This window comes from Juglans regia, chromosome 3 (assembly GCF_001411555.2).
Source record: "Juglans regia cultivar Chandler chromosome 3, Walnut 2.0, whole genome shotgun sequence".
NCBI classification, from domain to species: domain Eukaryota; kingdom Viridiplantae; phylum Streptophyta; class Magnoliopsida; order Fagales; family Juglandaceae; genus Juglans; species Juglans regia.
This window is the reverse complement of record NC_049903.1, coordinates 10,536,340-10,563,051: the sequence shown is the minus strand read 5'-3', so window position 1 is coordinate 10,563,051 and position 26,712 is coordinate 10,536,340. Positions and strand designations below refer to the sequence as shown.

The window sequence follows — 26,712 nt, the reverse complement described above, 5'->3', positions numbered from 1 at the left end:
ATGCCAAAGAAGAGATCCTTTTCCACTGAAAAGACCAGGTGTATGTAGTTCACAATCGCTCCCCATTAGTAGAGACATGCCAAGAAGAATCAATAATATACTACAAATTTAGCAGTAAACAAATGTCCAATTTATACATTTGTTTTCATAAAACTTCTCAATTTATCTCATATAGTCTTTACAACTTTTTCAAATTTCCACATAAAATAAAATAAACAATTCAACTTTTTCAAATCTCAAATTAAAAATACTATTAAAAATATATTTTATGATAATATTTTATTCAATTTTCAACTTTCACCTCAACTCATCGCATCTCATCTGCGAAGACAAACGAGTTTCCTTCTTAACACCATAAAATAAAAGGAAAAAAAAAAAACTGCTTCTTAACACCATCCCCTCCTATTAAAAGTAGGGAATTTATTGTCTTTTAATCCAAGAAAAATAACTACAAGTTGGGATTGTAATAAAATCGTGCCATATAGAGGATTAGAATTTAAAGATTTATTTGTTTTATTGGGTTTCAATTTTAAAAAATAATTACGAGAAATAGTGATTTATATCTTGGATTTTATCATCACCGATCACATTAGTTGATGTGTCTCATTTTAAATCAATTTTATTTAAATATTTGAATTTTGAGATCACTTAAATATATATATATATATATATATCTGTTGGTATAATTAAAATGCCAAATTTAAAATAAAAAATAAAATTACTCTGTAACTGTTTTTTTTTTTTTTTTAATAAATAGAGATGCTCAAATTCTAGCGGGCAGGCCCAATTACGTAATGAACTTGCCGGGCAGGCCCAATGACATCCCCCACACAAATTCACCGTCGTTTGAGAAATCTATGGTGTCTGGTCTGTGAAAGTTGGATTAGAAGGAGGCTAAGGATGAAGCAGAGCTCTCTATTCACTATTGCGTCTCTGAAATTTGCTAAAAGCAGTACAACTCCATAGCCGCTTGCTTTCTGCTTGTATCAATATGAATGCCGTTTTAGCAGTTTGTAATATAGGTATAGTAGAGCCCATTTCCACTTCTCTAATTTCAACCTTCCCCGTTTGGCGGCCCAAAGCTTCAATCATTCGTTTCAGAAGAAGAAGAAGAAGGTACCCTAGCATCAGATTGCTCGCTCGAGCATCTCTGGCAACCGAGCCAGTGGAAGGCCAAGCTCCGTCGCCATCGGAATCGGAATCTGTTGCTCGTCGCCTCATTCTGCTTCGTCATGCCGAGAGTTCCTGGGAACGTCCTTCCCTGCGAGGTAGCTCTTTGTTCGTTTTTTAAGTTCCTACGGGTTCTGGTATTCGAGACTAGAATCGGACTGAGACTTACTCTTCCATTCACAGATCATGACCGCCCTCTGAGTAAAGCTGGACAAGCCGATGCTGTCATAGTTTCTTACAAGCTCCAACAGTTGGGTTGGATCCCTCAACTCATTCTTTCTAGGTTAGGATTTCCTCTTTTCCTGCAGCCTTTTATTTTTATTTTCTCTTACATTATCATATTAAATGACTTCTGAACTTCGATTTTCAAGTTTTGGAGTTCTTACTCGGTGAATTGGTGCAGTGATGCAGTGCGAACGCGGGAGACGCTTAAGATAATGCAGGAACAAGCCCCAGCATTTCTTGATGCTGAGGTGCGTTTTATTTCAAGCTTTTATTCCATTGCTGCAATGGATGGGCAGACTGCTGAGCATCTTCAGCAGATTATCTGTAGATATTCAAGGGATGAGATACTTACGATAATGTGAGTTCTGCTCACTTTATGAACTTCTTCATTATATTTAGTGAAATTGTTTAACCCAGAAATGTATTCATTCGTTTTGTTATTGCATCGTGTTTAGGAGTGTTTCGTTCTGACACTTATAAAAAAAAAAAAAAAAGGAGTGTTTCGTTCTGATTTCCGTAAAACTCATACCGACCAGTGAGTCTGTTCAAGTTTGCATGTGGAAGCAGCTATGACGAGCTCCCTTCATAGTTAGTTCCCGTGAGCTCTCAATTATAATTGAATTACCTCCTACGCCAAAAAAACTATAGATAGAGAGAGAACTGTAGGAAGAGTCTGAAGACCCTCAAAGCATAACTGAAGGAAAACATCGATCGCATATATTAAAACATATATATTAAAGCATACATGCTGGTCAAAGTAGATTTTTTTTTTTCTTTCTTTTAACTTATTTGGCTCACATAAGAGCATTTTCATTGACTGGACAACATCAGGAGATCTTAACAAACCTTGAATTGATTTTTCACTTGCTGGGTTGTGTATTGACACGATAGAATGGCATGTGCTAGGTTTTATGAATTAAAATCCTACATCCAAAAGGAGATTTCTCGGAAGTCCTATGACAACACCCTCATGGTGACCAAATTCATTGTATATTAGAGCTTATAATGGTGTCGATTCAAGCTTTATGGACATAGCTCCATTGTACAGGCTGGGTTGGATCTTCAAGTTTCACTGTGGACATAATAGGTAGATTTGGATTCATTTACTTGGAATATTGAATGCACGTTTAAAATATCTACAGTTGTATTTTATGCTGGCTAAAATTTTATCCACTCCTGTGGACATAATAGGTAGATTTGGATTCATTTACTTGGAATATTGAATGCACGTTTAAAATATCTACAGTTGTATTTAATGCTGGCTAAAATTTTATCCACTCCTGTTTGGCAGTTTAAAGTGAGAATCTTTCAGGCAGGTTTGGAGTTCAAAAGATGAACTATACATGGCCTTTCTTTTTTTTTGGTAATATGCTTTCAGGAACTTTTTTTATGATAAGTAAAAGTTTATTAATACCAATAGGTGTAGCCAAGTACACTGAATATATACAAGAGAAAAACACCTAGTTGGGGTGCAGAAATAGATACAAGGAACATTACGCCCATCTAGGAAAATGAACCTATCAAAGCCCTAGCCTAATCCCAAAGACACGCCTGACTAGGGTTGTACACCGATAGGTTCGGCGTCGGTTTCGGTGCAAAACCGAGACACCAGCGACGTCTGCCATGGGTCTGTTGAACCGGCCGAAACCAAGGGTTTTGGGAGAGAAAACCATCATATCGGTCTCGACGTGCGTCGGCGCAGTCTTGGGTCCACCGTTGGCGTCTTCTGTGAAGGAGGAGAAACTGAGGAAGAGTGAAGAAGTGTCTCGCCGTCGCTGCCATGGAAGAAGAAGAGAGTTGCAGAGGCTAGAGAGGAAAAAGACGACGCAGGGAAGAAGAAGAGGGGCGTGGGGGGGTTATTAATTCATCTTAAAACGGCACCAAACGGTGCCGTTCTATTATAATTTTTTTTTAACATTCAAGCTCTAAAACGACGTCGTTTCACTCATTATAAGTGAAATAGCGCCATTTTATATACATATATTAAAAAATATATATAAATAGACTTTATCGGCCGGTTCAGCGGTTTTCCAGGGGCTCAAACCGGCGCCGAACCGCCGATATCGGTTTTCCTTCAATTCCTCTCGACCGCCGACCGGTTCTTTGCCGGTTCCGTGCTCTAGCGGTCGGTCTGATCAGTTCACGGCCGGTTTCGGCGGTTCCTGAGCCCTACGCCTGACCCAAACCACCACCAATGCACCAATGCCTATCCTACCAAACCAGGTTTTACCCATACACCAAGCCGTTGTAAATTCCCCAACACACTCCTCAATACTTGTAAACTCCGAACAGGCTTACTAAAAATATACAATTAGCTATGTCTTCCCTCTAGTCCTCCCTTGACTTGACCTACCTCCCTTAACATCATAGTTGATTGCCCAAGTAAGACGCTTTAACTCTCTGCTCTTCTTAGATCTTGATTTTGCACCAAGTACATGATTCAGGAAATTTAAATGTATGGTATAATCAATTTTTCGTAAGTACTATGATCTCTTTACGGAGGAAAAGAGCCAAAGATGGTAAAATGTTCAGAAATATGGTCCTTGGCATGATGTTTATCCTCATTGAACCTTATTAGGACCCATCTAGCTCAAAAGCTAAATTGTTAGGAAGTAGATCAACAATGCATATCGAGGGTAACTCTGGAAAGTGTCAAATATTTCTTTATACTCTATCATTATTAAGCATAAATTTGATGTTTGATTATCTAGTAATAATATAGGTGTATGGGACATAATAGAGGATGGGAAGAGGCTGCCTCAATGTTCACAGGTGCCTCTGTAGAATTGAAGACATGCAATGCTGCTTTGCTTGAAGCTACTGGAAAAACTTGGGAAGAGGTTTGGCTTCTTTTTGTTGATGAATATATTTTTGAGGAAGTTGTATGGTTGTTTCATTTTGTGTTTAATTAAATAATGAGTTTTTTGACTGAAATGAATGAGTTAATTATTTCCCTACCGTTCCTATGTACATTGGATGTAAAAGCACTCGCATCAAGGTTCTAAAATTTTAAAAGAAGGAAATGAAATCCTTAAGCCCCGTTTGGATTGAGAAACCATCTCAACTCATTTCATCTCATCACATCATTACAACTTTCTCAAATTCCCACACAAAATACAATAAACAATTCAATTTTTTCAAATCCCAAAACTATAATAATATTAAAAAATAATATTATAACAATATTCTATTCAACTTTTAACTTTTATTTAAAACCATCTCATCTTATCTCACTATCCAAACGGGGGCTAAATGAAAATGGTGAACTATAACTCTTAAAGGCTCAATTAGACCTTTAGGGCTCAAATCTGCTTGCTTTACCATGGCATTTTTTTGAGAAATGTGAGGTTATTAGTAGGATGGGTTTTTGCATGCAGTGAATGAATGAGTTCTAAAATCAAGGTAGAGTGGCCCTTATTTGTCCCCACCAAATAAAAAAAGTAACACCACAACATTGCATCCGTAGTAGACTCCCAAAGCCCAGAATCAGTCACTCAATATTGAAGATGTTGAATTTTACCCAAAGTATCGGTGCCATCTCACAAATCTGAATATGACACGCCGCCATAAAGATTACATCTTAGAGAAAATTTGGATCTGAGGAAAAACTCATTGAACACCAATGCCAATGAATTGGAGATGAGAGGAAACAAACGAGGCTGATATGAGCTCAAGGGGGTAGGTTAGACAGGGGGACTGTGGGAGTAGGGAGAGGAGACAAGGGGTGGAAAGTGTAGAAGGTAATGGGGTAATAAGCAAGAGGCTACTTTCTTCTTCTTCGGTTGATTTGTTGGAGTTTATGAATTTGAGCTTGAGGTTGACTTTCTGCAAAAACCTTACACCTGGAGATGGAAGTACATGGCTGAAAAGAATGCCTTAAAAAACTTCAAGAAGCGCTCCTCCATTCATGTCCTTAGAAATGTTGCAGGCTTCAATTCATTACATACCCTATTTTTTTAAATGGATTTATTCATTCAACTTTTTTTTGTTCTTAATTGTTCTGCTCAGATGTCTTTAAATGAACAGGGCTTCGGCACTGTTTAATAAAAGTTCTAGAGTAGATATGATCAGCTTTTCTTTAGCCGGCCCATATAAAAAAAATTTCTTTCCCACATGTCTCACTCTTTCTGTAACTCTGTTTGATTTACGCAGGCATTTGCATTGGCAGGACTCGGTGGGTGGAAGCTTCAGGGCATAGTGAAACCAAGTAGTAGCCTAGAGAAGTTTTGAATGCTAGTACTAGTAACGACCCAACACCCCAATATCATCCGCCTTCCATCCCCACCCCAAAAACAGAAAAAAGACATTTTCTTTACTAGCTATTGTTGGTTCAACTGTTCTAAACCACCTCATTCCATTTTCAACTGTTCTAAACCACCTCATTCCATTTTCTCCTTTTCCGAGTCTTCCATGAATGTAGGTTATAAGTCAGAATGAACCTTTCGCATTCTGCAAAGTTGGGAACGATGGTAAACCAAAGCTTAGTTACTAAAGATAACATCCCCGTCTGCTTGCAGTCATTTGTTGTAATAAATTGGAGATCTTGGTGAAGACTTTGCAAGGCCAACATTGAGTAGGAACCTTCTTTGTGCCAGGGATGAGGCATCCTATCTCAACAAAGGACATAGACAGAATTGCTAATTGAAGAACCAAGCAAGATTAATGTCAGATTATTTGATTCCACTGCTTCCCGTTCTATAGAAGAGATCATGACTTGCAATTGGTTCAAGTGCTAGGATCTCCCTGCTTCATTGTATGTCTTGATTTATCTAACTATTGAGATGACAACTTGAATGCATTCACTGTATATACCTACCTGGATGCTTTTATTGAATGCTAAACCCCTATAATGAGAAGATATGCATCTTTGTAAATATGCCAATTGCCAATGTTACTTGTTTGGAGCAGATATTTCATTCTCTTTGAAACCTTAATAGCCGGGATATGTGCCATCAAGGAGATCTTAGCAAGCAAGCCTAAACACTCTTCTTCTTCTTCTTTTTCCTTTTTTGGTATATTGTGGGCACTTGAGGCTTATTACGATGTTTATAGGTTTCACGAGAGCAATAGCTCGTATCGAGGGATTTTCAAACAATGTAACATTTTAAACAAAGTGGATTATGATTATCCAGGGCAAGGTAATGATATAAAGCAAAAGGGGTCTCATTCTGGAAATTAGAAGCAAGATGATAAAGTATGGTTTCATGAGGAGATGAGCGTGATCGGTAATAAATAGCACTAGAATTGATGGATGAAACTACAATAACCAAAGCTATTTGTGGACTCTTCTTTCTCACCATTAAATGCATTATTTAGAATTCAGTTTGGTTAGCAAGAGCTACCAACATTCCTAAATGCCAGGCAAGGCTTTTTTCGACGAGTAAATTTCATGATGTGATATTAGATGATAGTTTTATAAATAAAATATAATAAATAATATCTAATAATTTAATACCACATCGTAAGATGATTAGAAAATAATAATAATTGAGATGGTGAATTAGATTACCCGCAGAGGTTGAGGAGAGTCAAATTCTGTTAATGATTTTAGAGAAAAGTGAGGTGTAATAAACGAACTTTACTGATGTAGGAACTGATAATTTGATAGAGAGATGTAGAGACCTTTTTCATGGCTATTATTCAGAATGACCCAAGTGGCCTCTACATCATGTCAAAGATAATTTGGGTTTTATTCCTACTTAATTAATATTTTTTTTAAAGCTCGTTTAACTTTATATATTTTTCCTTTAAAGGCCAAAAAAAAAAGTTTTGGCCTTTTTCTTGGGATTTTTGTCGTGGCGTGCGTAGAACTACTATTTTTTGAACCCCATAAAATAAAAAAATAAAACAAAAAAAAAAAGAGGAAGAAAGAGAAGGGGCCGTCTTATTAGCTGTGCTCTTTCTGTCCACGCGTTCTTCTTCCATTCCCAGCTTCCCAAGTCCCAGCTCCAATCCGGCGAGAAAAAGTAACAAAGCTATTATTCTTGTAATTGTTATTGTTATAGTTATAATCTGTTTATTTGGCTAGCTTTTGCCTTTTGGTTCTTCGGAAATCGCAAGAAATTTATTTTTCTTTTCAGGTTATATTCTCGGGCCGGGAAATAAAGTAGCTTCTTTCTTTCTTTCTTTTCCAGCATTTGTTTCCGGTGATATTCATCGTTCCATGTGCTTTTTTATAATTCGTTTTGTCAGACCACATAAACAGACAATGTACTGACTTCTAAGTTGCAGAATTTTATGTGGGTTTTGGGTTCGAGATCTGAAAATGGTGGAAGAGGGGACCCCATGAAGTGTTTTTCGATTTTATTTTTCTTATTCCTTTTTTGGGTCTTTGTTGTTTCTGTCGTTTTCTTTCTGCACATACTTTTCATTGGAGTTCTCCGCAGTCTTGTTCTTTTAGCAAGTTCTGAAATTTCATTAATTTTCAGCTGCGCTTCCAGCATTGGATCTGGGAATGCTTTGAACAGTCTTCTTTTCATATTTTTCTTTCGCTGTCTCCTTCAAGCTCTTCGTTTTTTGGTGGGTGGTTGCAATTTCGGTCGCTCGGGGTTGGCAAGTTCGGTACACGACTGGAATATTTGAGCTGAAATCTTCTTTTTGTCGCGGAAAATTCGGACGCAGTTGTATTCTCATGAGGGACGTTCGGAAGCAAGATGATTGAACAATTCATTAATTTTGTCATTCGCCCTCCCAGGTATAGTATGTCTATGCTTTTGCTCCACTTCACCAGTGTTTCAACTTCACTTTTCGTTCATGTTGTGCTTAATCGTGGTCCTGGAAATTATTCTCCACAACTTCTACTTTTTTTTAGGATTATAGTGCTGTGCTGGTATCTGAACACCGGTGTAAATTTATTTTTTTGATAAGTAATAAGTTATTTTATTGATATGAAAGAGGCATAGCCCAGGTACACTAGAAGTATACATGTGAATACACCAATTTAGTGACTCAAACAGTTACAAGGAAATCATGAAAACTAAGACCATTCAAATCAAGAGCAATGGCCCACACAAACAAGGTCTTCCAGAAAAAGTTCCTAAACTCTTCCAAAGAGCGTTCACGATCCTCAAAAAGTCTCTCATTACGTTCGTTCCAAATACACCAGAAAATACATATAGGAACCATCTTCCACACTGCTGCAATTTGTGCTGTTCCTGAGATCCCATTCCAGCTTGCTAACAAGTCAACCACCCTACCCGGCATCCCCCATGCTAATCCCATTCTACTGAAAAAATTAGTCCAGATATCTCGAGCAAACTCACAATGAAGAAGTAAATGGTCCACCGTTTCCCCACTTTTTCTGCACAAACAGCACCAGTCCATAATAATGAGGCCACCGGTGTAAATTAATACCCTCTTAGCTCCAACTTCCGCACGTTAACAACTCTTCGTACCTCCTTTTAACACCAACTCGTGCTTGCTAGAGGCTTTTCGTTCTCTATTTTAAACTTGAAGTTTAAATTAACTCTACCAACTTCATACTCACTTAGGATGTCAAGTTACCTTATATTATATCCTGTTCTGTTTTTATCAAATGACAGCCTGACTGTTATTCTATTATCATTTTTCTATCTTGCATTAGTTGTATATTCAGGGTTTGCATAGTTTTCTAGGAAAAGACATAGTACATGAAATTGTTATGCATGGACCGTTGTTAGTGAATAAGCAGTTGCTTCATCAATAACAAAGATTTTATGAAGTAAACATCCTTTTTCTTTCTTTAAGTTGTCTACAAAATGCCCCTATCCCCAACCCTCATCCCATGGGTCGAGTGAGTATCTCTTGGTTGGAGTGATCAGTGCCTCAAATTTCACAATCATATAAACCATTTTTTAGTATTGATCTCATAGCATCAAACCAACTGGTAATTGGTAGGCTTTCACAAGTTCATTTGGGGATAAATGAATATATTAGGAAATGAAATAATGAAATGGCTTGTGAGTGTTATATCGGGCATATTGGGCTTCTTATTTTGGGATGCCCAAGCTCGTGTAGTCAAAATGAGTTTCTTACAACCTTAATTGAAAAGGTTTCACTTGGCCAATTGTTTAAAATTTGATATCGTGGTATGATGGATATTGCAAATCCTGCTCTTTTTTCCTGGGTTTTTCTATAGGTATTAGTTCTCTCTGTATTTAAAATGCTGGATATACAGGGCAGAGTACAACCCAGATCAGTATCTTTGGGAAAAGAACTTCACTCTTGCAGGAAGAACGTACAAACGAGAAGACTTGGAGGCAAGTATGGAATCAGTCACCAGAATGTTGCAGTCCATAATATCCTTTATTAATTTGCAGCAATACCTTTGGATGATTAATTCTGATGCTGATAGATTATCGGTTTTTGAATATTTTCAGCTCAAGAATACAAGAGGCCATACTTTGCTATGTAGTCATTATCTACCTTCGCCATTCCCTGAAGATACTCCTCTTCCTTGTGTTATATACTGCCATGGAAACAGGTATGGAATGTTTCTGTGTATTGCAGTCATAGATGTGGATTGTTGAGAGCTAAAAGGATAAGCCTTAACTAATTTCCTGGAAAGTCTTTGTTGCCACATGCTAATTAGTATTTCCTGTTCGGTATCTGGAAGACTATCTTATCATTGACGAGTGCTTCACATACTAGGATTTAAGAAATTACTTGTTTTGCTCATGTGGGCTATGATGCAGTGGATGTAGGGCAGATGCAAATGAGGCTGCCGTAATTCTTCTTCCATCATACATTACCCTTTTTACTCTTGATTTTTCGGGTTCAGGCTTATCTGATGGTGACTATGTCAGCCTTGGTTGGCATGAGGTACATTGCCTCTTTAAAGGCATTCATGGTTTACTTGAATTCCTGTAGTTTGAAGCTTATAAATTTATTTCATGTGTCAGAGAGATGACCTGAAGGTTGTAGTTTCATATTTAAGAAGCAACAAACAAATATCCCGGATAGGTCTTTGGGGACGATCCATGGGGGCAGTCACTAGGTACTTGTCTTTCCTTACTTATCATGGGTTAGGCTCTTGTAGGTCTTTACGGGTTACTGCTTTTTTAAGAGTTCAAATATTAAACTCCAAGGGTTGGCCCAAGTGGTGAGGGCTTTGGTCTTGGGATATCACTCCCTTCGAGGTCCAAGGTTCAACATCTCATAGGTGCAAACAATCCTTTGGGGTTACATCCCCTGGTGAAAAGCCAGCAATTTAACCAGTTCCATGTAGAGAAACTTCCAAGGGTGTGGTACACGGGACTAAGGTTTACTCTGCAGGGGTGGGTCCGAAGGGCCCTGCCTTGGAGAAGTTCCCCGACATAAAAAAAAAAAAAAAAAAAAGAGTTCAAATAAATAAAGGCGGTAGGTTTTCTCTGCCTGATATCATGTTGGAAATGCTCATCAGCCTGGTGGTCTAAGATGCTTTGAATTTGTATCTGTTAGTAAGAGTTTTTTTTTTTTATTTTTTTTTTATCAGTAAGTAAGAATTTTATTAAAATAGGCGAAGTTGTACACGGGACATATACAAGAGCAACACCTCTTAGGAAGAGATATGAGATACTGAATAATGGAATCATGCATAGTTTTTTCATCTTCTCCCGACACAACTAACTATCAGCTTTCCTGCAACGTGATGCAGCCTTCTTTATGGAGCAGAAGACCCCTCTATAGCTGGAATGGTGTTGGATAGTGCCTTTTCAAACTTGTATGATCTAATGATGGAACTTGTGGATGTGTACAAAATTCGGCTTCCTAAATTCACTGTAAAATCTCTGTCTCTCTTTTCACATACACATCTGAAACCATAGTTTGTAAATGCCATAATCTGTCCTTTACCCTCAAACTATGGTATATGTTGCTTATGAGGGTTTGGCTACATGAATTGATGTGCAATATTATCAATACAAATTATTATTATATTTTTTTTTTGGTTGTAATATTTGCTTTTCACTGGTTTTCTGTGTGCATGTTAACCTCTGCACTGTCAATATTGGTCTGAATACCTCTTTCTACTGTTTTCCTTCATTTATATAGAAAAGGGTTACAACCGAGCATTGAAGCCAGCGCTTAATTGCGGCTGGTTTTACTATACATGTTAGCTGCTATTTACACGTTAAGACTATTTACGGTACACAAAGAGTCTATTTACTGTACACGTTATCTCTTTATCTGATATACTATCTAGATATAGAAAGCATAAAAGTATCTCTATAGAAAGCATAAAAGTATCTCTATAACATCCCCCCTCAAATTGATGCTAGTGGATCAAGAAGCATCAATTTGTCAACCAAGAACTGATGCCGATGCCGAGAAAGAGCTTTAGTGAATATGTCTGCAGTTTGACGTTCAGTGGAAATGTGAGGAAGTGTAATCACATGTTTGTCAAAGGATTCACGTATAGAATGGCAATCGACTTCGATATGTTTCGTACGCTCATGGAAGACAGGATTAGCGGCGATCTGAATAGCACTGGTATTATCAGCATGAAGAGGAGTGGGATGTAGCTGAGGAAAACCAAGTTCACCCAATAACCCACGAAGCCATGTGATCTCAGAGCATGCGGAAGACATAGCACGATACTCAGACTCAGTAGAGGACTTGGAAACTCTGTCTTGCTTCTTACTCTTCCAAGAAATGAGTGCATTGCCTAAGAACATGCACCAACCAGTGACAGAGCGACGAGTATCTGCACATCCGGCCCAATCAGCATCACTATATCCCACCAACTGTAAGGAAGATTCTTTAGGAAAGAACAATCTGCGTGTAGAGGTGCCCTTCAGATATCGGAGAATGCGACGAACAGCGGCTAAATGAAGATGTCGGGGAGCCTGCATAAATTGACTAACTTGCTGTACAGCAAAAGAAATGTCAGGACGAGTAATCGTCAAGTAGTTCAAACTCCCAACAAGCTGCCGATACAAGGATGGATCTGATAGAAGCTCCCCTTCTTCTTGACGAAGCTTAAGATTTACCTCCAAGGGAGTAAAAACAGAGTTACCCGATTGGAGACCACCCAATGAAATAACATCCTGCGTGTATTTGTGCTGGTGTAACAACATACCAGTTGGAGTAAGTTGTACCTCAAGGCCAAGAAAATATTGTAGGGGACCAAGATCTTTCATGTGAAAAGAGGCCTTGAGATGCTGTTGTAATTGCTTAATTAACTCAGTATCGGAGCCAGTGATCACAATGTCATCAACATATACGAGAAGCAATACGATTCCTGCGGAAGTCTTGCGAAGAAAAAGAGAGGAATCAAACTGACTCTGAGTAAAGTGAAAAGCAAGCAGGTTAGAGCGAAATTTGTCAAACCATGTACGCGGAGCCTGTTTCAGTCCATACAAGGATCGGCGTAGCCGACAAACTTCTGAGGAAGGTGTGGCAAACATGCCGGGAGGTGGAGACATAGATTTCTTCCTTCAAATCTCCATGTAGAAAAGCATTCTTTACATCCATCTGACGAAGAAACCACCCTTGTGAGGCAGCAAGTGCCGAGATAGTCCGCACAGTAGTCATTTTTGCAACAGGTGCAAATGTTTCTTCATAATCAATACCATACTCCTGTCGGTTCCCAAGAACCACGAGACGGGCCTTATATCTGTCCAGTGAGCCATCAGCTCGAAACTTGACTGAGTATACCCATTTACAACCAATAGGTTTGACATCAGAAGGACAAATTATAAGGTCCCAAGTGTGATTGTCTTGAAGAGCTTGGATTTCCTCTTGCATGGCCTGCTGCCAACACGCTTGGGTGGATGCCTGAGTATAAGAGTGAGGAACAGAAATAGTGTCTAGAGTGGCAGTAAGCGAGGTGTGAGGAAAACCATACCTATCTGGTGGATGTGTAACCCGAGTGGACTGTCGAGGTATAGGAATTGTAGAATCAGGTGACGGATCAGTGTCTGGAAGGGGCGTTGAAGAAGGGGTAAGACGTCGATGATACACCATACTTGGTTGAAATCGCTTAATACAAGGAGATACATCATCAAAAGCGGGAAGAAGAGTAATAGGAGGATTAGAAATAACCTGAGACTGAAAGAAATATTGATTTTCGAAGAAAATCACATTCCGTGAGATTCGGGATTTATTTGCATGAGCATCATAACAAATAAATCCTTTCTGAGTGGGACTATATCCCATAAAGGCACACATGACAGACTGTGCAGCAAGCTTGTGACGCTCAACAGGTGGCAGATGAACAAAACAAACACACCCAAAGGTATGAAAGGATTGATACTCAGGAGATATGCCAAATAATCGAAAATATGGAGAATCATAATCTAAAGTAGGAGTAGGCAAACGATTGATCAAATAGACAGCAGTAGATAAAGCTTCTACCCAAAACTTAGAAGGTACAGAAGAATCAATCAATAAAGTACGGACGACATCTAAGAGATGACGATTTTTACGCTCAGCGACTCCATTTTGTTGAGGAGTATATGGACAAGAACGCTGAGAAATGATCCCCTTTTGCTGAAGAAAATTTTGAAAAGAATGAGACATGTACTCCCCCCCTGAGTCGGAGCGTAAAGTTTTGATACAAGTACTGAACTGTGTCTCAACAAGCGCAACAAATTTTTGAAAGACAGAAAACACGTCAGCTTTAGAACGGAGAAAATATATCCAGGTGAATCGACTATAATCATCTATAAACGTCACAAAATAACGATACTGACCATGAGAAATAATAGGACTCACACCCCAAACGTCAGTATGCACAATCTCAAAACAGTTAGACGCACGACTACCATGTGCAGGAAAAGGTAAAGTTTTACTTTTACCAAGACGACAAGTAGCACAATCCAAAGATACAAGAGAAGAAGAAAATGAATCTTTATTGCCCAAAAAATCATGTTTCATAAGATGAGTCAAGACAACAGAATTAGGATGACCTAATTTCTTATGCCAAACTTCATTAGTATTGACAGTAGTCGTACAAGCAAGAGAAACAACATTAGGAATAGAAAACTGTAAGGGAAATAAACGTCCTACTTTAGGCCCCTTCGCGATCACCGTCCCCGACACCTGATCCTGCACAAGACAACCACCACGAGAAAAGTGAACATCACAATTATTATCTACCAATTGTCCAACAGAAATCAAATTGGTAGACAATCCAGGAGAGACAAAAACATCGCGAAATGAAGAGCCCAAATTACCAACAACAGTAATAGGAAGAGTACTGCCATCAGCAATCTGAATATTTTGCATGCCTCTATACTTACGAACACCATGGAGACCCGTCATATTACCAGTCATATGATTAGAAGCACCCGAATCAACAATCCAAGAAGTTGAGTTAGTACCCGTACCTTGCAGGCCTAAGGCCGTAAAAGCAGACACAATCATCTGTTGGACCATTGCTGGTGTGAGAACAGATGAATCAGAGCTTACAGTAGGTGGCGCAGAAGATGAAGAAGAAGACTGTACAGCCGCCTGAAAAGCTTGAGATTGGCGATTCTGAGGCCGTACTCGACAATCTTTGATGAGATGACCCTCTTTCTTGCAGTAGTTGCAAACTTTCTTAGGACAGTTGCGAGCGATATGACCAAATTCCTTGCAACTGAAACATTGCAACTTGTTCTTTCCTCTCCCTTGTGCTGCATAAGCTACATTCATAGTCTCAGAAAAGACCTTCTCAGAAGTCATACCCATCTGAGTGGATAATCGTTGTTCTTCCCGCAACAAATATCCCAAACAAATATCCAAAGAAGGAACCGGATTACGGTTCAACAAACCAGCTCGAACGGTCTCAAATTCGGGTCGAAGCTTCATTAAAAACTGATCGCGTTGACTCTCAGCATGAACTGCTTGAAGAGCCGCGAGTGCCGTAGTGGGAACCTTAGCATGAACAATGGCAGAATACTCGCACCAAAGGTTAATAAAACCAGAATAAAATTGTGCGATAGGTAAATTGCCTTGACTATAAGTACTAATTTCTAATTCTAATTGGAACTTCCGAGCACTATGATCTTGATGGTAAATACGGTGAAGATAATCCCACATAGCTTGAGCCGTAGTAAAACAACGAAGATTGGTCACAAGGTGAGACTCAATCGTCCCTAATAACCAAGAAATTACCTTGGCATCCTTGACCTCCCATTGAGCAAATTCTTTTTCATTAGTGGGAACTTCAGTAGAATTATCAATATGATTTGATAATTCTTTTCCTTTTAAAAACATCTTAAACTGAAATTCCCACGTAGGAAAATTCTTTCCAGTAAAGCGAACAATAGTATTTTCAATAGACATGATGAAAAGCACTTGGAGAAATATGCTTAAGTAGTCAATCAAATAAGTGGTAAGATTAGAATCACAATAAACCAAACTCGAAGTCACGGTAACAAGGAGGAGCCCAAACTAAAATGCCCAGACTAAAAATAAAGGACCCAGAGGCACAAGAATAATAGGCACTGCACGAAACAAGGGCCCAAAATCAGTTGTTGGAGAGAAATACCTTACGGACGAAGGAGAAATACTTCGACACCTGCCCAGAAATTTTCGGAAACCAGCAGAGAGAGACCCGACCAGAAAATTACCCAACTCCCAGAGAGAGCCGACTGCAACACAGTCACCCAGAAAATTTCGGACCGCCACACAGAACCTGCCGACAGTCTCAAAGCCACCCACAGATGCTGTCAACCACCACAGAAAGTGCCGACTGGCGCAGAAGCAGCACTCCGACCACCTCACAGCCACCCACAGATGCTGTCAACCACCACAGAAAGTGCCGACTGGCACAGAAGCAGCACTCGTAACTCCCAGCGAACGTCGACAGCCACAAAGAGGCACAGCCACCACGAAGGACAGAGTCCAACAGCCACCAAAAACTCAAACCACAAGGTTTGACTCCACAGAAGTCGCCGAGACCCACTAAGAGCAAGAAAGAACTTGCTGAATCAGAGAATAAAACATTCTCCCAAGAATAGCGAAAGAAAATCGCACCCTGTGATTAAGACCAACGCTACGGAAATCAAAGTGGCTCTGATACCATGTCAATATTGGTCTGAATACCTCTTTCTACTGTTTTCCTTCATTTATATAGAAAAGGGTTACAACCAAGCATTGAAGCCAGCGCTTAATTGCGGCTGGTTTTACTATACACGTTAGCTGCTATTTACACGTTAAGACTATTTACGGTACACAAAGAGTCTATTTACTGTACACGTTATCTATTTATCTGATATACTATCTAGATATAGAAAGCATAAAAGTATCTCTATAGAAAGCATAAAAGTATCTCTATAACATGCACTAGTGGGAATGTGTCATATAGCTAGACTTCCTTTTTTTTTTTTTTTATACTGTCTGCTTTTAGAAGTTGATCTAGAATGTTTCTAGATATTTTTAATTCACAGGATTTGTTTTTCTTCTCTCCAATCAGGTTAAGATGGCTGTACAGTATATGCGACGGGTAATTGAAAGGAAGGCAAAGTTTGATATTATGAATCTTAATTGTTTACAGGTACTTCTATGATTTTTACTTTATTGGGCTGAAATTTGTAGAATAGACTCATTAAACCTTTAGTTTAACCTGTAACTTTTGCAGGTTGCACCCAAAACATACATTCCTGCTTTATTTGGACACGCCAGTGATGACAAATTCATTCAACCCCATCACTCTGACCTCATTTTTAAGTCCTATGCGGTATTGTCTTATTACAAAGATATTTTTCTCTGCTGAAATAAAAAATTTCAACTCATATTTGTGATGCAGTTGACCATATCTTTGATTCCTTGTAGGGGGATAAAAATATTATAAAATTTGATGGCGATCACAACTCCTCACGACCACAGTTCTATTATGATTCTGTTTCCATTTTCTTCTACAATGTCCTTCACCCCCCTCAAATTTCTGCTGCTCAATCAAGTAAGCTAGAGAAATATTATGATTTGGGGGATTTGAAGACCACTGCTGGTATGAATGAGGTGATTTTCCAGTCAAATGCTGTTTTTAACTGGTTAATGTTAGTATTGCATATGCTAGCTTTTTCTATATCATCTCTATGCTCCTGCTTATGGCATCAATAAATAGTAGCTCGAATCTGTGGTGATAGGGCATCCTAGTAAACTGAAAGGAAGAAATTGAAGGTTAAGTGCTTCACTTAGTTTTCCTTTGTTCTGCTTGCTCAGCTTTGGATTTGGGGGGGGGAGGGGGGGGAGATGTGTTTAACGTACTGGGTGATTAGAAATTTTTTTCTTCTTACATTTGGTCATTATCTTCAATTTTGATACCCTGATTTCATAAATTTTATGTTGTCTGTTCTTTCTTTTCTGTTTTCTGTTTTTTTCTTTTTTTCTTTTCTTCTTTTTTGTTTTCTTTTTGTTGCATAAGAAGAGGAAATCGCATTTTCTGGCAGCGCTCAGAGCTTTAATAGCATATCACAGAGTATCTGCCGATCATCACTATTGAATAGAAAATGGACAAAAAGTATTACTTGTGATCATTCAGTGATGAGATCAGTTAAAAATTAAAATATCAAATTGTCAACCTGGCTTCTTGATCATATTATCACAGAGTATCTGCCGATCATCACTATTGAATAGAAAATGGACAAAAAGTATTACTTGTGATCATTCAGTGATGAGATCAGTTAAAAATTAAAATATCAAATTGTCAACCTGGCTTCTTGATCATATTTAATATTAAACTGTGTTTGCATTGTCTGCTGCACCATATTAGTTTTTCACATCGTGCTTATAGAATTGGCTCATATTACACCTCATGCAAGTATAGCATTACTATCGATAGTTCTCAGAGCAACTATTTAAGCGCCTAGCAAAAGAGGATAGCTACTATTTTGGGTCTCCATTTCATTTATTCCCCCACAATGTCACCAAGATGCATTGGCAGCTTTCCCTGTATTTTTCATCCATTGTGACATTGACCATAGAGATTAACCATCCGACTTTCTCTTTAGAGCCTCTTATACGAGATAATCACTGGTCTTCATTCTGCGGGTTGCCATGCTGGGAGTTCATCTTCAGCTCCTCGTAGCACTTCAGCTTCAAAGTCTGTGGGTGAACTTCTTTCTGAAATTGCACCAGTGACTACTGTTGTATGTACCTTCTTTTGTTGGTTTTGTGACCTTTTCGCTTCTCTCTTTCTTCTTTCTATGTTAGAGTATTTTATTAGTTATTTCTTTGCTATCATGATGCAGGACTCCATGCTTAATGAGAACAATTCACTTAGCAATCTTGAAAATTTACAGGTGATTTTGTTTGATACCATCTATGAAATTTGGAAGTCGTGTAATCTATTTTTCATCAGAGACAAGAATGGTTTGGCAACTCTTTTGTTGGTTTGCTGCTTCGTGCTTAATGAAATTGAACTTCAACTGAAGTTAAAGTTGAGCTTTTTATTGGGTTTAATACCATGTCTTGTAAGGATAATCATCCTGGTCCAGTGGCTTTTTCTTGTCCTAGCAATGACTGAGAGCCTGAAACATGACATGATGCATGCAAGGAGGCCTCACATCCTGGTCTAGTTTGACTGTTGATTTTGGGTTTTCCATTTCACTGTATAGTTTCACTTAAACTTTGCAGTTATAATTTTCAGGATAAGCCCAATGGCCAGAATGAAGAATGTTGCTCGTATACAAGCTCAAATAGAGAAAGTTGGGGAAGATGCTCATCTTTAGGAGGCAGTGATGAAGAATCTTCTGCGGACTGCACAGCTGTTGACAACAGTCATCAGGTCTCTCTCTCTCTCTCTCTCTCTCTCTCTCTCATGCGTGTGGCGCTACGCATTTGCCTCAACAAACTTTGATTTTTCTAAAACTTTGTTGATTGCCATCCAGTTGGTTCCTGGAATAGGTAATAACTTAACTCTTATTTTTCTTCTCTTTTTCGTGCAGTGTTTTTTTTACCTATCAAAAATAGGTAATAATCTAGATTATAGGTGTAATTGCATCCAGACCTGGTTAAGTTATGGGTCAGGGTATAGTTGCTGTGGCTCTCTGCTTCCTTATTGTTATATTCTTTTTTCAAACTCCAGTCATATAATAAGGGCAATGACAAAGTCACCACTGAACTCCAGTCATATAAATAAGGGCAATGACAAAGTCACCACTGAATAACAACTTCTATACAAGTATGTAATAAAATAATATTATTTTGACTTTTACTTTTGATTTGATGTGTTTAAATTTAATAAAAATATTATTATGTTTAAAGTTGTCTATAAATTGTAAATGGGTTGTTAGCCCATCACTACTCTAAATAAAAGTCCTTGCGGTGGTATTGCTGCCACTGCCAATGAATGTTTCTAATCGGGGCAAGGGAAGGAGTTGAGGTGGTGCTAGCTCAGACAGCCAGCTTTGTAGGGTTTGTACCATAGAACTATAAAAGTCTACAAACGTTGTAAGGGCTCTGCCAGTCAGTGGATCCCGCTTAGCATATATGCCGGAAAAGTTCCTTGATTGGGAAGAAATATTGAATGTAGAGTGTTTAGAATGATAATGTCACACACCCACTGCACTCTTCACTCTGTATAACAGATGTTCTATTGATATTTGTCTTCTTTGTAATGAGCAAGTTGCCTTTCCTTTAGAGGACTCTTCAGGTCTATGCGACACCTCTTCGGAATGTGGAACATAAATCGTCAGACTCTACAAAAGAGGAAAAGAAGAAGAAAACTGTGGTTGCTCCAAAGAAGCATAGAAGTGAGAAATTTGAAAAGTTAGAAGCTCTAAGCAAACGACTACGTCTGTGCTTTCTGAAGCGGGTGAACCATCGAAGACAACGCTCTTCATGACTGCTGTACTGTGAAATGGTGTTTGTAACTATGACCAAGGTGGTAATCCTTCCGGTTTCTTGCTGAAGGTCATCGAAGCAGGAGTGTTCTATGATTTCGGAGTGCCATTCATCAAACATGGGCTTTTTGTGAAAGATTGGTTTCGTTGAAAACTCTCTCTCATGCTCTCAATTTGTTTAATAGGTCGTGTATGACAAATTTCATGCAGCATGTAAGTGTTCTGGATGTTGGGTAGGAAAGGATTTCTTAGCATTAGGAGTTTGTGTTACTAAAAAAGAGCAGTAGGATATTTCATTGTCAAAAGCAGCAGGAAGCTGGACATCATTTTGGGTGTACACATTCTATTAGCCTATTTGATTAGTCTGATTATAGGAAAGACTCGTAAACAAAGCTTGATTTCGTTATGCCCCTCGCTCACTATCTTAATGCCTTATTGATCATGTCCTTACATCCTGTGCTGCCTGATTTACATGTCCGAATGTGCCAAGTGCCATTGGAGTTGGTCAAGGAAACGGCTCAATGCACCTTCGGCTGTCCACGAAATGGTCATTTTACTTCGGCCGTGTTCCAACTGTTATTTCGAATTGGGAATCGAAATGCTTTTCTCGATTCCCAATTATAATAAATCAAATATAAAGGAAGGAAGATAAATAGTTAATATAGGAAAGAAGTGAGAATCTGGGATCTTTAATTCATTATGAGCATTTTATGAAGTCATTAAATTTGCAAACCCCAATTCGTTTGTCCGAGGAAAAGAACGGTACAATGTCATGGCCATGCCTTCCGTCCTTCGCTGTACTTCATTTGAATGGCAAGGGATTCATATCTCATTTATTAAGTGGTGTCCATGTTACAAGTAGCACCTGATAATTGAACCAAATCCCAGCATCTATTTACAACAATTCTCTGAATTTAGTAAACCATCATCTCTTATGGAAATGTCTCCATGCTGAAATTATCATCCCAGTACATTTGTGATAAAGAGTTCTTTGACTAAATTAGAGATATATACTCTGAAGAAACTACAGACAACAAAAAATGTTATTAGCCTGCGCAGCATCACATCAGTTTGGCCCAAACTTTTCCATGTGATCTTCATTCCTGATTGATACATCCGATGAAGGTTCAAACTGCTCTCTGGACAGAAAAATAGAGTGTTGCTGCTGGTATGAGATGCAACTCGACTCAAGTATCTGATGTGGAAGCACCATTTCTGGTTTAGCATATGCTCCACCCACAAGGACTCTTTGCTTCTTAATCAACCTTTCGCCTTTGGGACTCTCAGCTGGGGAACTGAGATGGCAACCAGAATCTGGAGTCAATGGTTCATGGTGAGATGAGAAAGATTCATCAATGGAAAGGCTGGCAGGGGCACATTCCTTGGCGGCCTTGTCTTGTAGGGGGCCCTCGGAGGTTGGGGCAGGGGTTGCTGGGTCAGTCTTAATGTCAGAATCTGGGCAATTGTCACCTGATGCTGGACCTGGCACCCCAGAACCAGATGTTTCTGAAAGAACTCCAAATCGTTGTTGCTCCTCGATTATCTTCTTCAAGTATTTGCCCTGGGCTTCTATCCGTAACTGTAGCTGCCTCTGAACCTGTTATGCTTAAAAATATGCAGAAAATACAGGTTTGGTGAGAGTTGACAAATTAAGACTCCAACATGTCCATTGCACTAGGGCACCAAAAACAAAAATGAAAAAAGACTAATTCCATCCCTGTCCCATTCTCCGACTCAAATTTACTTGAGTAGAATAGGGTCACATGCTCTCTCTTGCCCTTAGAAAAACTAGATTAAGGGGATGATAAGAAAGATAATGATGAAAGAAAAACTAAATCAGTATAAGCTACTTATTTTGATACCAGTATCAAAGAGAAAACGTGCCTCTAATTGCTCATGCAGTCGCTTCTGCACCTCCATCTGCAGCTTGAGTGCTTCATTTATTTGCATCCCACTGCAGAAAGGAAGAACACATTCTTTCTCATACCAAGCAGCCAAATAACAAGCCATTTTGACAGTCACATGATATCGGATGTAATCATAATTTGTAAAATTTTATGTCCTTATGTCTTGAACACTTGAGAACATTGAACAGGAAAGGAAAATAATAAATTATTCCAACAATATAAATGGAAATCTTACATCCAGAATGTGGGAGCTGTTACTGTTTAATAACCTACTAAATGAGTATATTATGGCATGACCACACTCGTTACTGGAACGACATGGTAAAACTGGCAGCTGTACTTACGATGAACCATCCAAACTTGAAAGCATATCCCCAGTTTCTTTCTTATCAGCTTTTTTCCCTTGCATCAAAATTTAAGAATAAGTGAAAAAAATAATGTGAGGCAGCTATGATCATTGATCATACATCTCTTTATGGTTAGCATCACAGAGATCCTGCCCTATAAACTGGTCAATCAGAACATAGTTAACCTACCATCTGATGATGAGTCAGGGAGATATTTTGCAAGCCGGTATTTCTGGATGCATCACAAAAACAGAGTCAACAAAAATGACAGATGACAATGAATTTTAACATAAGAATTACTCAAACCCATCCCCAAACATTCTGGAAAAAAAATCAAGAATGAGATAAATGGAAGAACGAATTTTTGCATAGCACAGAATCAATTTTTATATACCTGTAAATGGCTTTTGACATGATATATTGTTAGACCTTGAACACCCATTACTCTGAGGACACCTTTGGGTGTAGCCCCTGGAAACAGAACCCAGAAAGAAAAAGAAGAAAACCATTTACAACAATTCCAATATTCACAAATAATAATTTGCATAGGATTTGGTGAGTTTATCCATTGAAATTTTGGTACTCCTTCAAGAGAAATTTAGGACCATTTGATTAGATTTTTATGCAATTCACACATTCTTCCTATCAATGGTGTTACAATTTATATGAACAACCTAGCACCACGACCTAGAAATGAGTTAGGGTACCTATTTTCCTCATAATCAACTTGTATACACAGGATTAGATCATTAAGAAGTCGTTTTGATTTCATATTCCCACTTTGGAACGCCAAAAATGTTACTTCTGTTTGTTTCTCCTATCCTTTCCCTCACTTTTAACTTACAAGACGAGCCTGGCATTCCCACTTGTGCGTTATAGCATCTTGCATTAGAAACTGATTCAAAATTGTACGAAAACAAAACTGGATATAGAAGTTAAAATGAGCAGTACTAGACCCTATTAATACCAAATAATAGCCAGGCTAATTTACCCGATGAATCCTGCATCTTGCCAAATAAAGGTCACAGTTCAGAATTAGTAGAAATATGACAACAAACAACAAAACCTAATTAGGAATATAAAGGTTGAGGTGACTCACGGTCAGGCCCACCAAGTTGTGCCACAGCATCAACAAAACGTTCATGAAGCTCATGTGTCCAACGCAAGCGTTGCTTCGAGGCAAGACTGGCGTTGTCGTGACCGTTTCCTCCACTGATTGGGTCCATAACACAATCTAAATGCTGACCATGAACTAGCGAGTTTTTTTGGACTAGGCTTGAATTATGAACACTCTTTGGCTGATACATCTATCATTTATCTAAAACAAGAAGGCCAGAAGCTGTCAATAGCATGAAAGATAAAGAAAATTACAAGACATGTTACAGCTTCCTAGAACATGAGGCTGGAAATATAAGAATGCTCCATGGAACAAAAACTCATGCCGAAGAGAATGAGGAAATTGTTCTTTAAATGACATGTAACCAAGAACATTGGAATGTAAACCATTAGGCTTGTATTAAAAAGGCAACAATTCCTCATTGCACAGATCTTGGAATTAATTCCTAGCATCATGATGAACTTAAAAGATATCTGGGTACTGAATGTGCATGTGCATGTGCATGCTCATATCTGTGCATTAAACAAAACAAAACAAGCTCAAGTAGTTGTAATTAAGGAAACTTTTTTTTATTGGTAGTTGTAATTAAGGAAATTCCCTCATTAATGTAGCAGTGAATCAGATCTGATAAAAGAATAAAAGATTTAGTATAGAAAATACAATTACAGAAGGAAGCAATGCCCTCTTAAACTATACCCTCGATAGTTATCACTGAACGTCTACTAGAAATAGCGACAGGATTCTATCTTTACATAAATTTTTAATATTCTTCTTGACAAATGTGTTCCATAGAATATCTCCATTTTAGACAGAAGCAACCTAAAACAATATGAGTACTTTGATCACATGATAAGTTTACCTCCAAAAGTTATTCTCCTCCAATATATTGGAAGGTATTATGCCCAAGAGAATTGGCACTTGCTCTACAGTTATATGATGAACATATTTAACTAACAAGTACAACAAAAGATATGTATAGGACAACAAAGCTACTCCATAAGCTATCTACAGTCACATATACACTGTAAACAAAGTCAACTACTTGTAAACTAGTTAAAACAAGATCCGTTTCTAAGTACTCGACAGAAACTGTCTGAGACTCTTTAAGTTATAAACATCAACGTTCCTTTTTCTTTTTCTTTTTCCCATTTGTTTCATTGTTTTCTTATTTTCCTCAAAGCCACTTTTTGGGAATGTTCAGCTTCTTTTGTTTAATTAATGAAGATTTGAAAATTCACTATCTATGTGCAGGTTAAAAGTTTAACCAAATCAGAATCCAATAGTCCTAAGCCTTTTTTATCAATGGCTGTGCCTTCACATCATGTCAAGGAAAATGCTACATAGCTAGTTTGGCGCGGTTCCTTATCCATGGGGAAAGATTGGGTATGCGAGTAATTCACATGACTATTCTAAATCTACCATAATATGGAGGCAGGTGAATAACAAGAAACACTAAGCTTTTAGGCCCCCATATCTGGGAAGCATGGGAATACAAAGAAAGTAAAAATTTGACATGGGATAAAGGAAAGAATAGCAAGGCAGAAAAATCCATTGCACTAAAAATATCAGAGCGTCCAAACATTTGACATATAGATATAATTAGGGTTTGAGAAACACATTAACTTCCCACAAAAGTTGACATGACAGATTAAATTCAGAGAAAGTCCTACAAACATCTTCCCTGTAAATATAGACGAAGAACAATAACGACATGACAAGAGATAAACAAGTCAAAAAGTAAAAGCAACAACCAAAAAATTAGCAGTTAAAACAATATTATTTCTGGTTGTACATGCATGAGAAAATACATGAAGAGCCAGACACTACCGCGAGGAGATGTACCCATTCACCTCCGGAATCAAAGCCCCTCCTTTCAACTCTTCCTCCCTCCCTCCTCCCTCAAACTTTACCGAAATTGGAAATACAAACTGGAATTCGGCAGGAAATTATTCCCTCTAGGGGTATTAAAGGGAGCTGAAAACCGAGAAACAACAAAACGAGTCTTGACCAATAGACACCCAAAGTCCGAGTCTTTGCTCTTTCCACCTCATTTAAGTATTACCCTTTTCTGCTGGGAAGCTTTTAGATTAATTTTAACTTTCCCTGTTCTTATACAACTTCGAATACAATAAATATTACTATAAAAAATTATATAGATTAAAGTAATTATTATCAAATTATACCTATCATATTTGTCAGGTTTTGGGAAAGTACTTAATTATTATCAAATCATGAAATTAAAAAGTAATAAAAAAATCGTTAAAAAATACAGAGACAGAAGCAAAGCATGCATTGTGCAATGCGTGTGTGGATGATGATGATGATGATGATAAAAAAAAAGGTTTACAATTCTTGTTAGTTTAATTTGGACTGCAGTGATATTAACAAATTTAACATTGCATGGCGACCGGCTTCGACGTAATCTGTGGAATAATATTCCGTTCCTTGTCCTAAACAAATTCCGGCAATCTCGTCCTTTTCCCATACCTCATTCTGAAAATTACGTCTTTCTTTGGATTTATCTTTCGTTGTGTATGTATTTTCATGTAATTGGGGAGTCATGAGATAGCTAAAAGAATGAATGAATTGGATCAAAAGGCTCAAATGTCCTTTTTTGTGTGTATGTAAATGCACGTCTGTCAAGGTGGTCAGAGCAGCTGTTCAGCCCCAATGTCTCGTGGAGAGCAGACTTTTTTTATTTTTTATTTTTATTTTTTATGGAATCAATGGTAAACAGATAAAATGAATTCAGATAAAATGAATTCAGTTATTTTATTAAAAATTAAATAAAATATTGTTATAATATAAATTTTTAATTATTTTTATTTTAAAATTTAAAAAAATATAATTATTTATTATATATTATGTAAAATTTTAAAAAAATTATAATAAAAATGAGATAGTTTGTAACCAAACCAGCTCTAATAACGATGCCAGTTATTGGCTTGGAATGAATCTCTAAGATTCTATGTCTCAAATCTCATTCCTTTTTATCTTTTTCTTGTGCTAAAAAAAAAAAAAAAAAGTGTGATATTTATATGTATGATTCTCTCAAATTACGGGGGCTAAGGGGAAGATGATGGTCAAGATTCTATCAAATTTAAAGTAGTTTAAATTTAGAAATAAATTAAGATAATTTGTGAATAGTATAATAAAAATTAAATTTTATATTATATTTTATATAAAAATTTAAAAAAATTATTCTAAAATTTAAAAAA

The 26,712-nt window shown here is 37.8% G+C and overlaps 4 protein-coding genes across 11 annotated transcripts; 2 read left to right on the top strand and 2 right to left on the bottom strand.

Moving 5' to 3' along the window:
- The first annotated feature begins 865 nt into the window (after positions 1–865).
- On the top strand, positions 866–6,269 carry LOC108996580 (uncharacterized protein At3g52155, chloroplastic). Of its 3 annotated transcripts, none has more exons than XR_001997031.2 (5): positions 866–1,268; positions 1,354–1,453; positions 1,574–1,753; positions 2,302–2,482; positions 4,118–4,193. XR_001997031.2 is itself a non-coding variant. In XM_018972560.2 (5 exons), exons 1-5 carry the CDS (start codon positions 992–994, stop codon positions 5,623–5,625), a joined length of 753 nt encoding a protein of 250 aa, XP_018828105.1. In that variant the 5' UTR covers positions 866–991; the 3' UTR covers positions 5,626–6,269. The 3 variants fall into 3 exon arrangements, 2 of the variants coding, with proteins under 2 accessions (XP_018828105.1, XP_018828106.1); XM_018972560.2 differs by lacking the exon at positions 2,302–2,482 and adding an exon at positions 5,548–6,269 and having other exon boundaries at positions 4,118–4,235; XM_018972561.2 differs by lacking the exons at positions 2,302–2,482; positions 4,118–4,193 and adding an exon at positions 5,548–5,638.
- A 976-nt stretch (positions 6,270–7,245) lies between these two features.
- On the top strand, positions 7,246–20,536 carry LOC108996503. 4 transcript variants are annotated; one of them, XM_035688312.1, is made up of 14 exons: positions 7,246–7,361; positions 7,824–8,089; positions 9,551–9,632; positions 9,753–9,856; positions 10,068–10,194; positions 10,275–10,369; positions 11,009–11,132; positions 16,754–16,834; positions 16,919–17,017; positions 17,113–17,298; positions 18,291–18,428; positions 18,531–18,581; positions 18,929–19,066; positions 19,934–20,536. In XM_035688312.1, exons 2-14 carry the CDS (start codon positions 8,049–8,051, stop codon positions 20,123–20,125), a joined length of 1,458 nt encoding a protein of 485 aa, XP_035544205.1. In that variant the 5' UTR covers positions 7,246–7,361; positions 7,824–8,048; the 3' UTR covers positions 20,126–20,536. The 4 variants fall into 4 exon arrangements, with proteins under 4 accessions (XP_035544205.1, XP_035544202.1, XP_035544203.1 ...); XM_035688309.1 differs by having other exon boundaries at positions 19,922–20,536; XM_035688310.1 differs by having other exon boundaries at positions 7,257–7,361; positions 7,476–8,089; positions 19,922–20,536.
- Positions 14,319–16,663, bottom strand: LOC108980030. The gene is made up of 2 exons (XM_018950846.2): positions 14,682–16,663; positions 14,319–14,400 (listed from the first exon to the last, which is right to left on the bottom strand). Exons 1-2 carry the CDS (start codon positions 15,619–15,621, stop codon positions 14,363–14,365), a joined length of 978 nt encoding a protein of 325 aa, XP_018806391.2. The 5' UTR covers positions 15,622–16,663; the 3' UTR covers positions 14,319–14,362.
- Positions 20,537–20,924: 388 nt separating the features above from the next.
- Positions 20,925–25,578, bottom strand: LOC108996525 (myb family transcription factor PHL7-like). 3 transcript variants are annotated; one of them, XM_018972461.2, is made up of 7 exons: positions 25,322–25,578; positions 23,477–23,695; positions 22,772–22,848; positions 22,567–22,609; positions 22,375–22,432; positions 22,008–22,077; positions 20,925–21,720 (listed from the first exon to the last, which is right to left on the bottom strand). In XM_018972461.2, exons 2-7 carry the CDS (start codon positions 23,682–23,684, stop codon positions 21,190–21,192), a joined length of 987 nt encoding a protein of 328 aa, XP_018828006.2. In that variant the 5' UTR covers positions 23,685–23,695; positions 25,322–25,578; the 3' UTR covers positions 20,925–21,189. The 3 variants fall into 3 exon arrangements, with proteins under 3 accessions (XP_018828006.2, XP_018828007.2, XP_018828008.2); XM_018972462.2 differs by having other exon boundaries at positions 25,337–25,552; XM_018972463.2 differs by having other exon boundaries at positions 22,375–22,423; positions 25,322–25,551.
- Between the last annotated feature and the right edge of the window lie 1,134 nt (positions 25,579–26,712).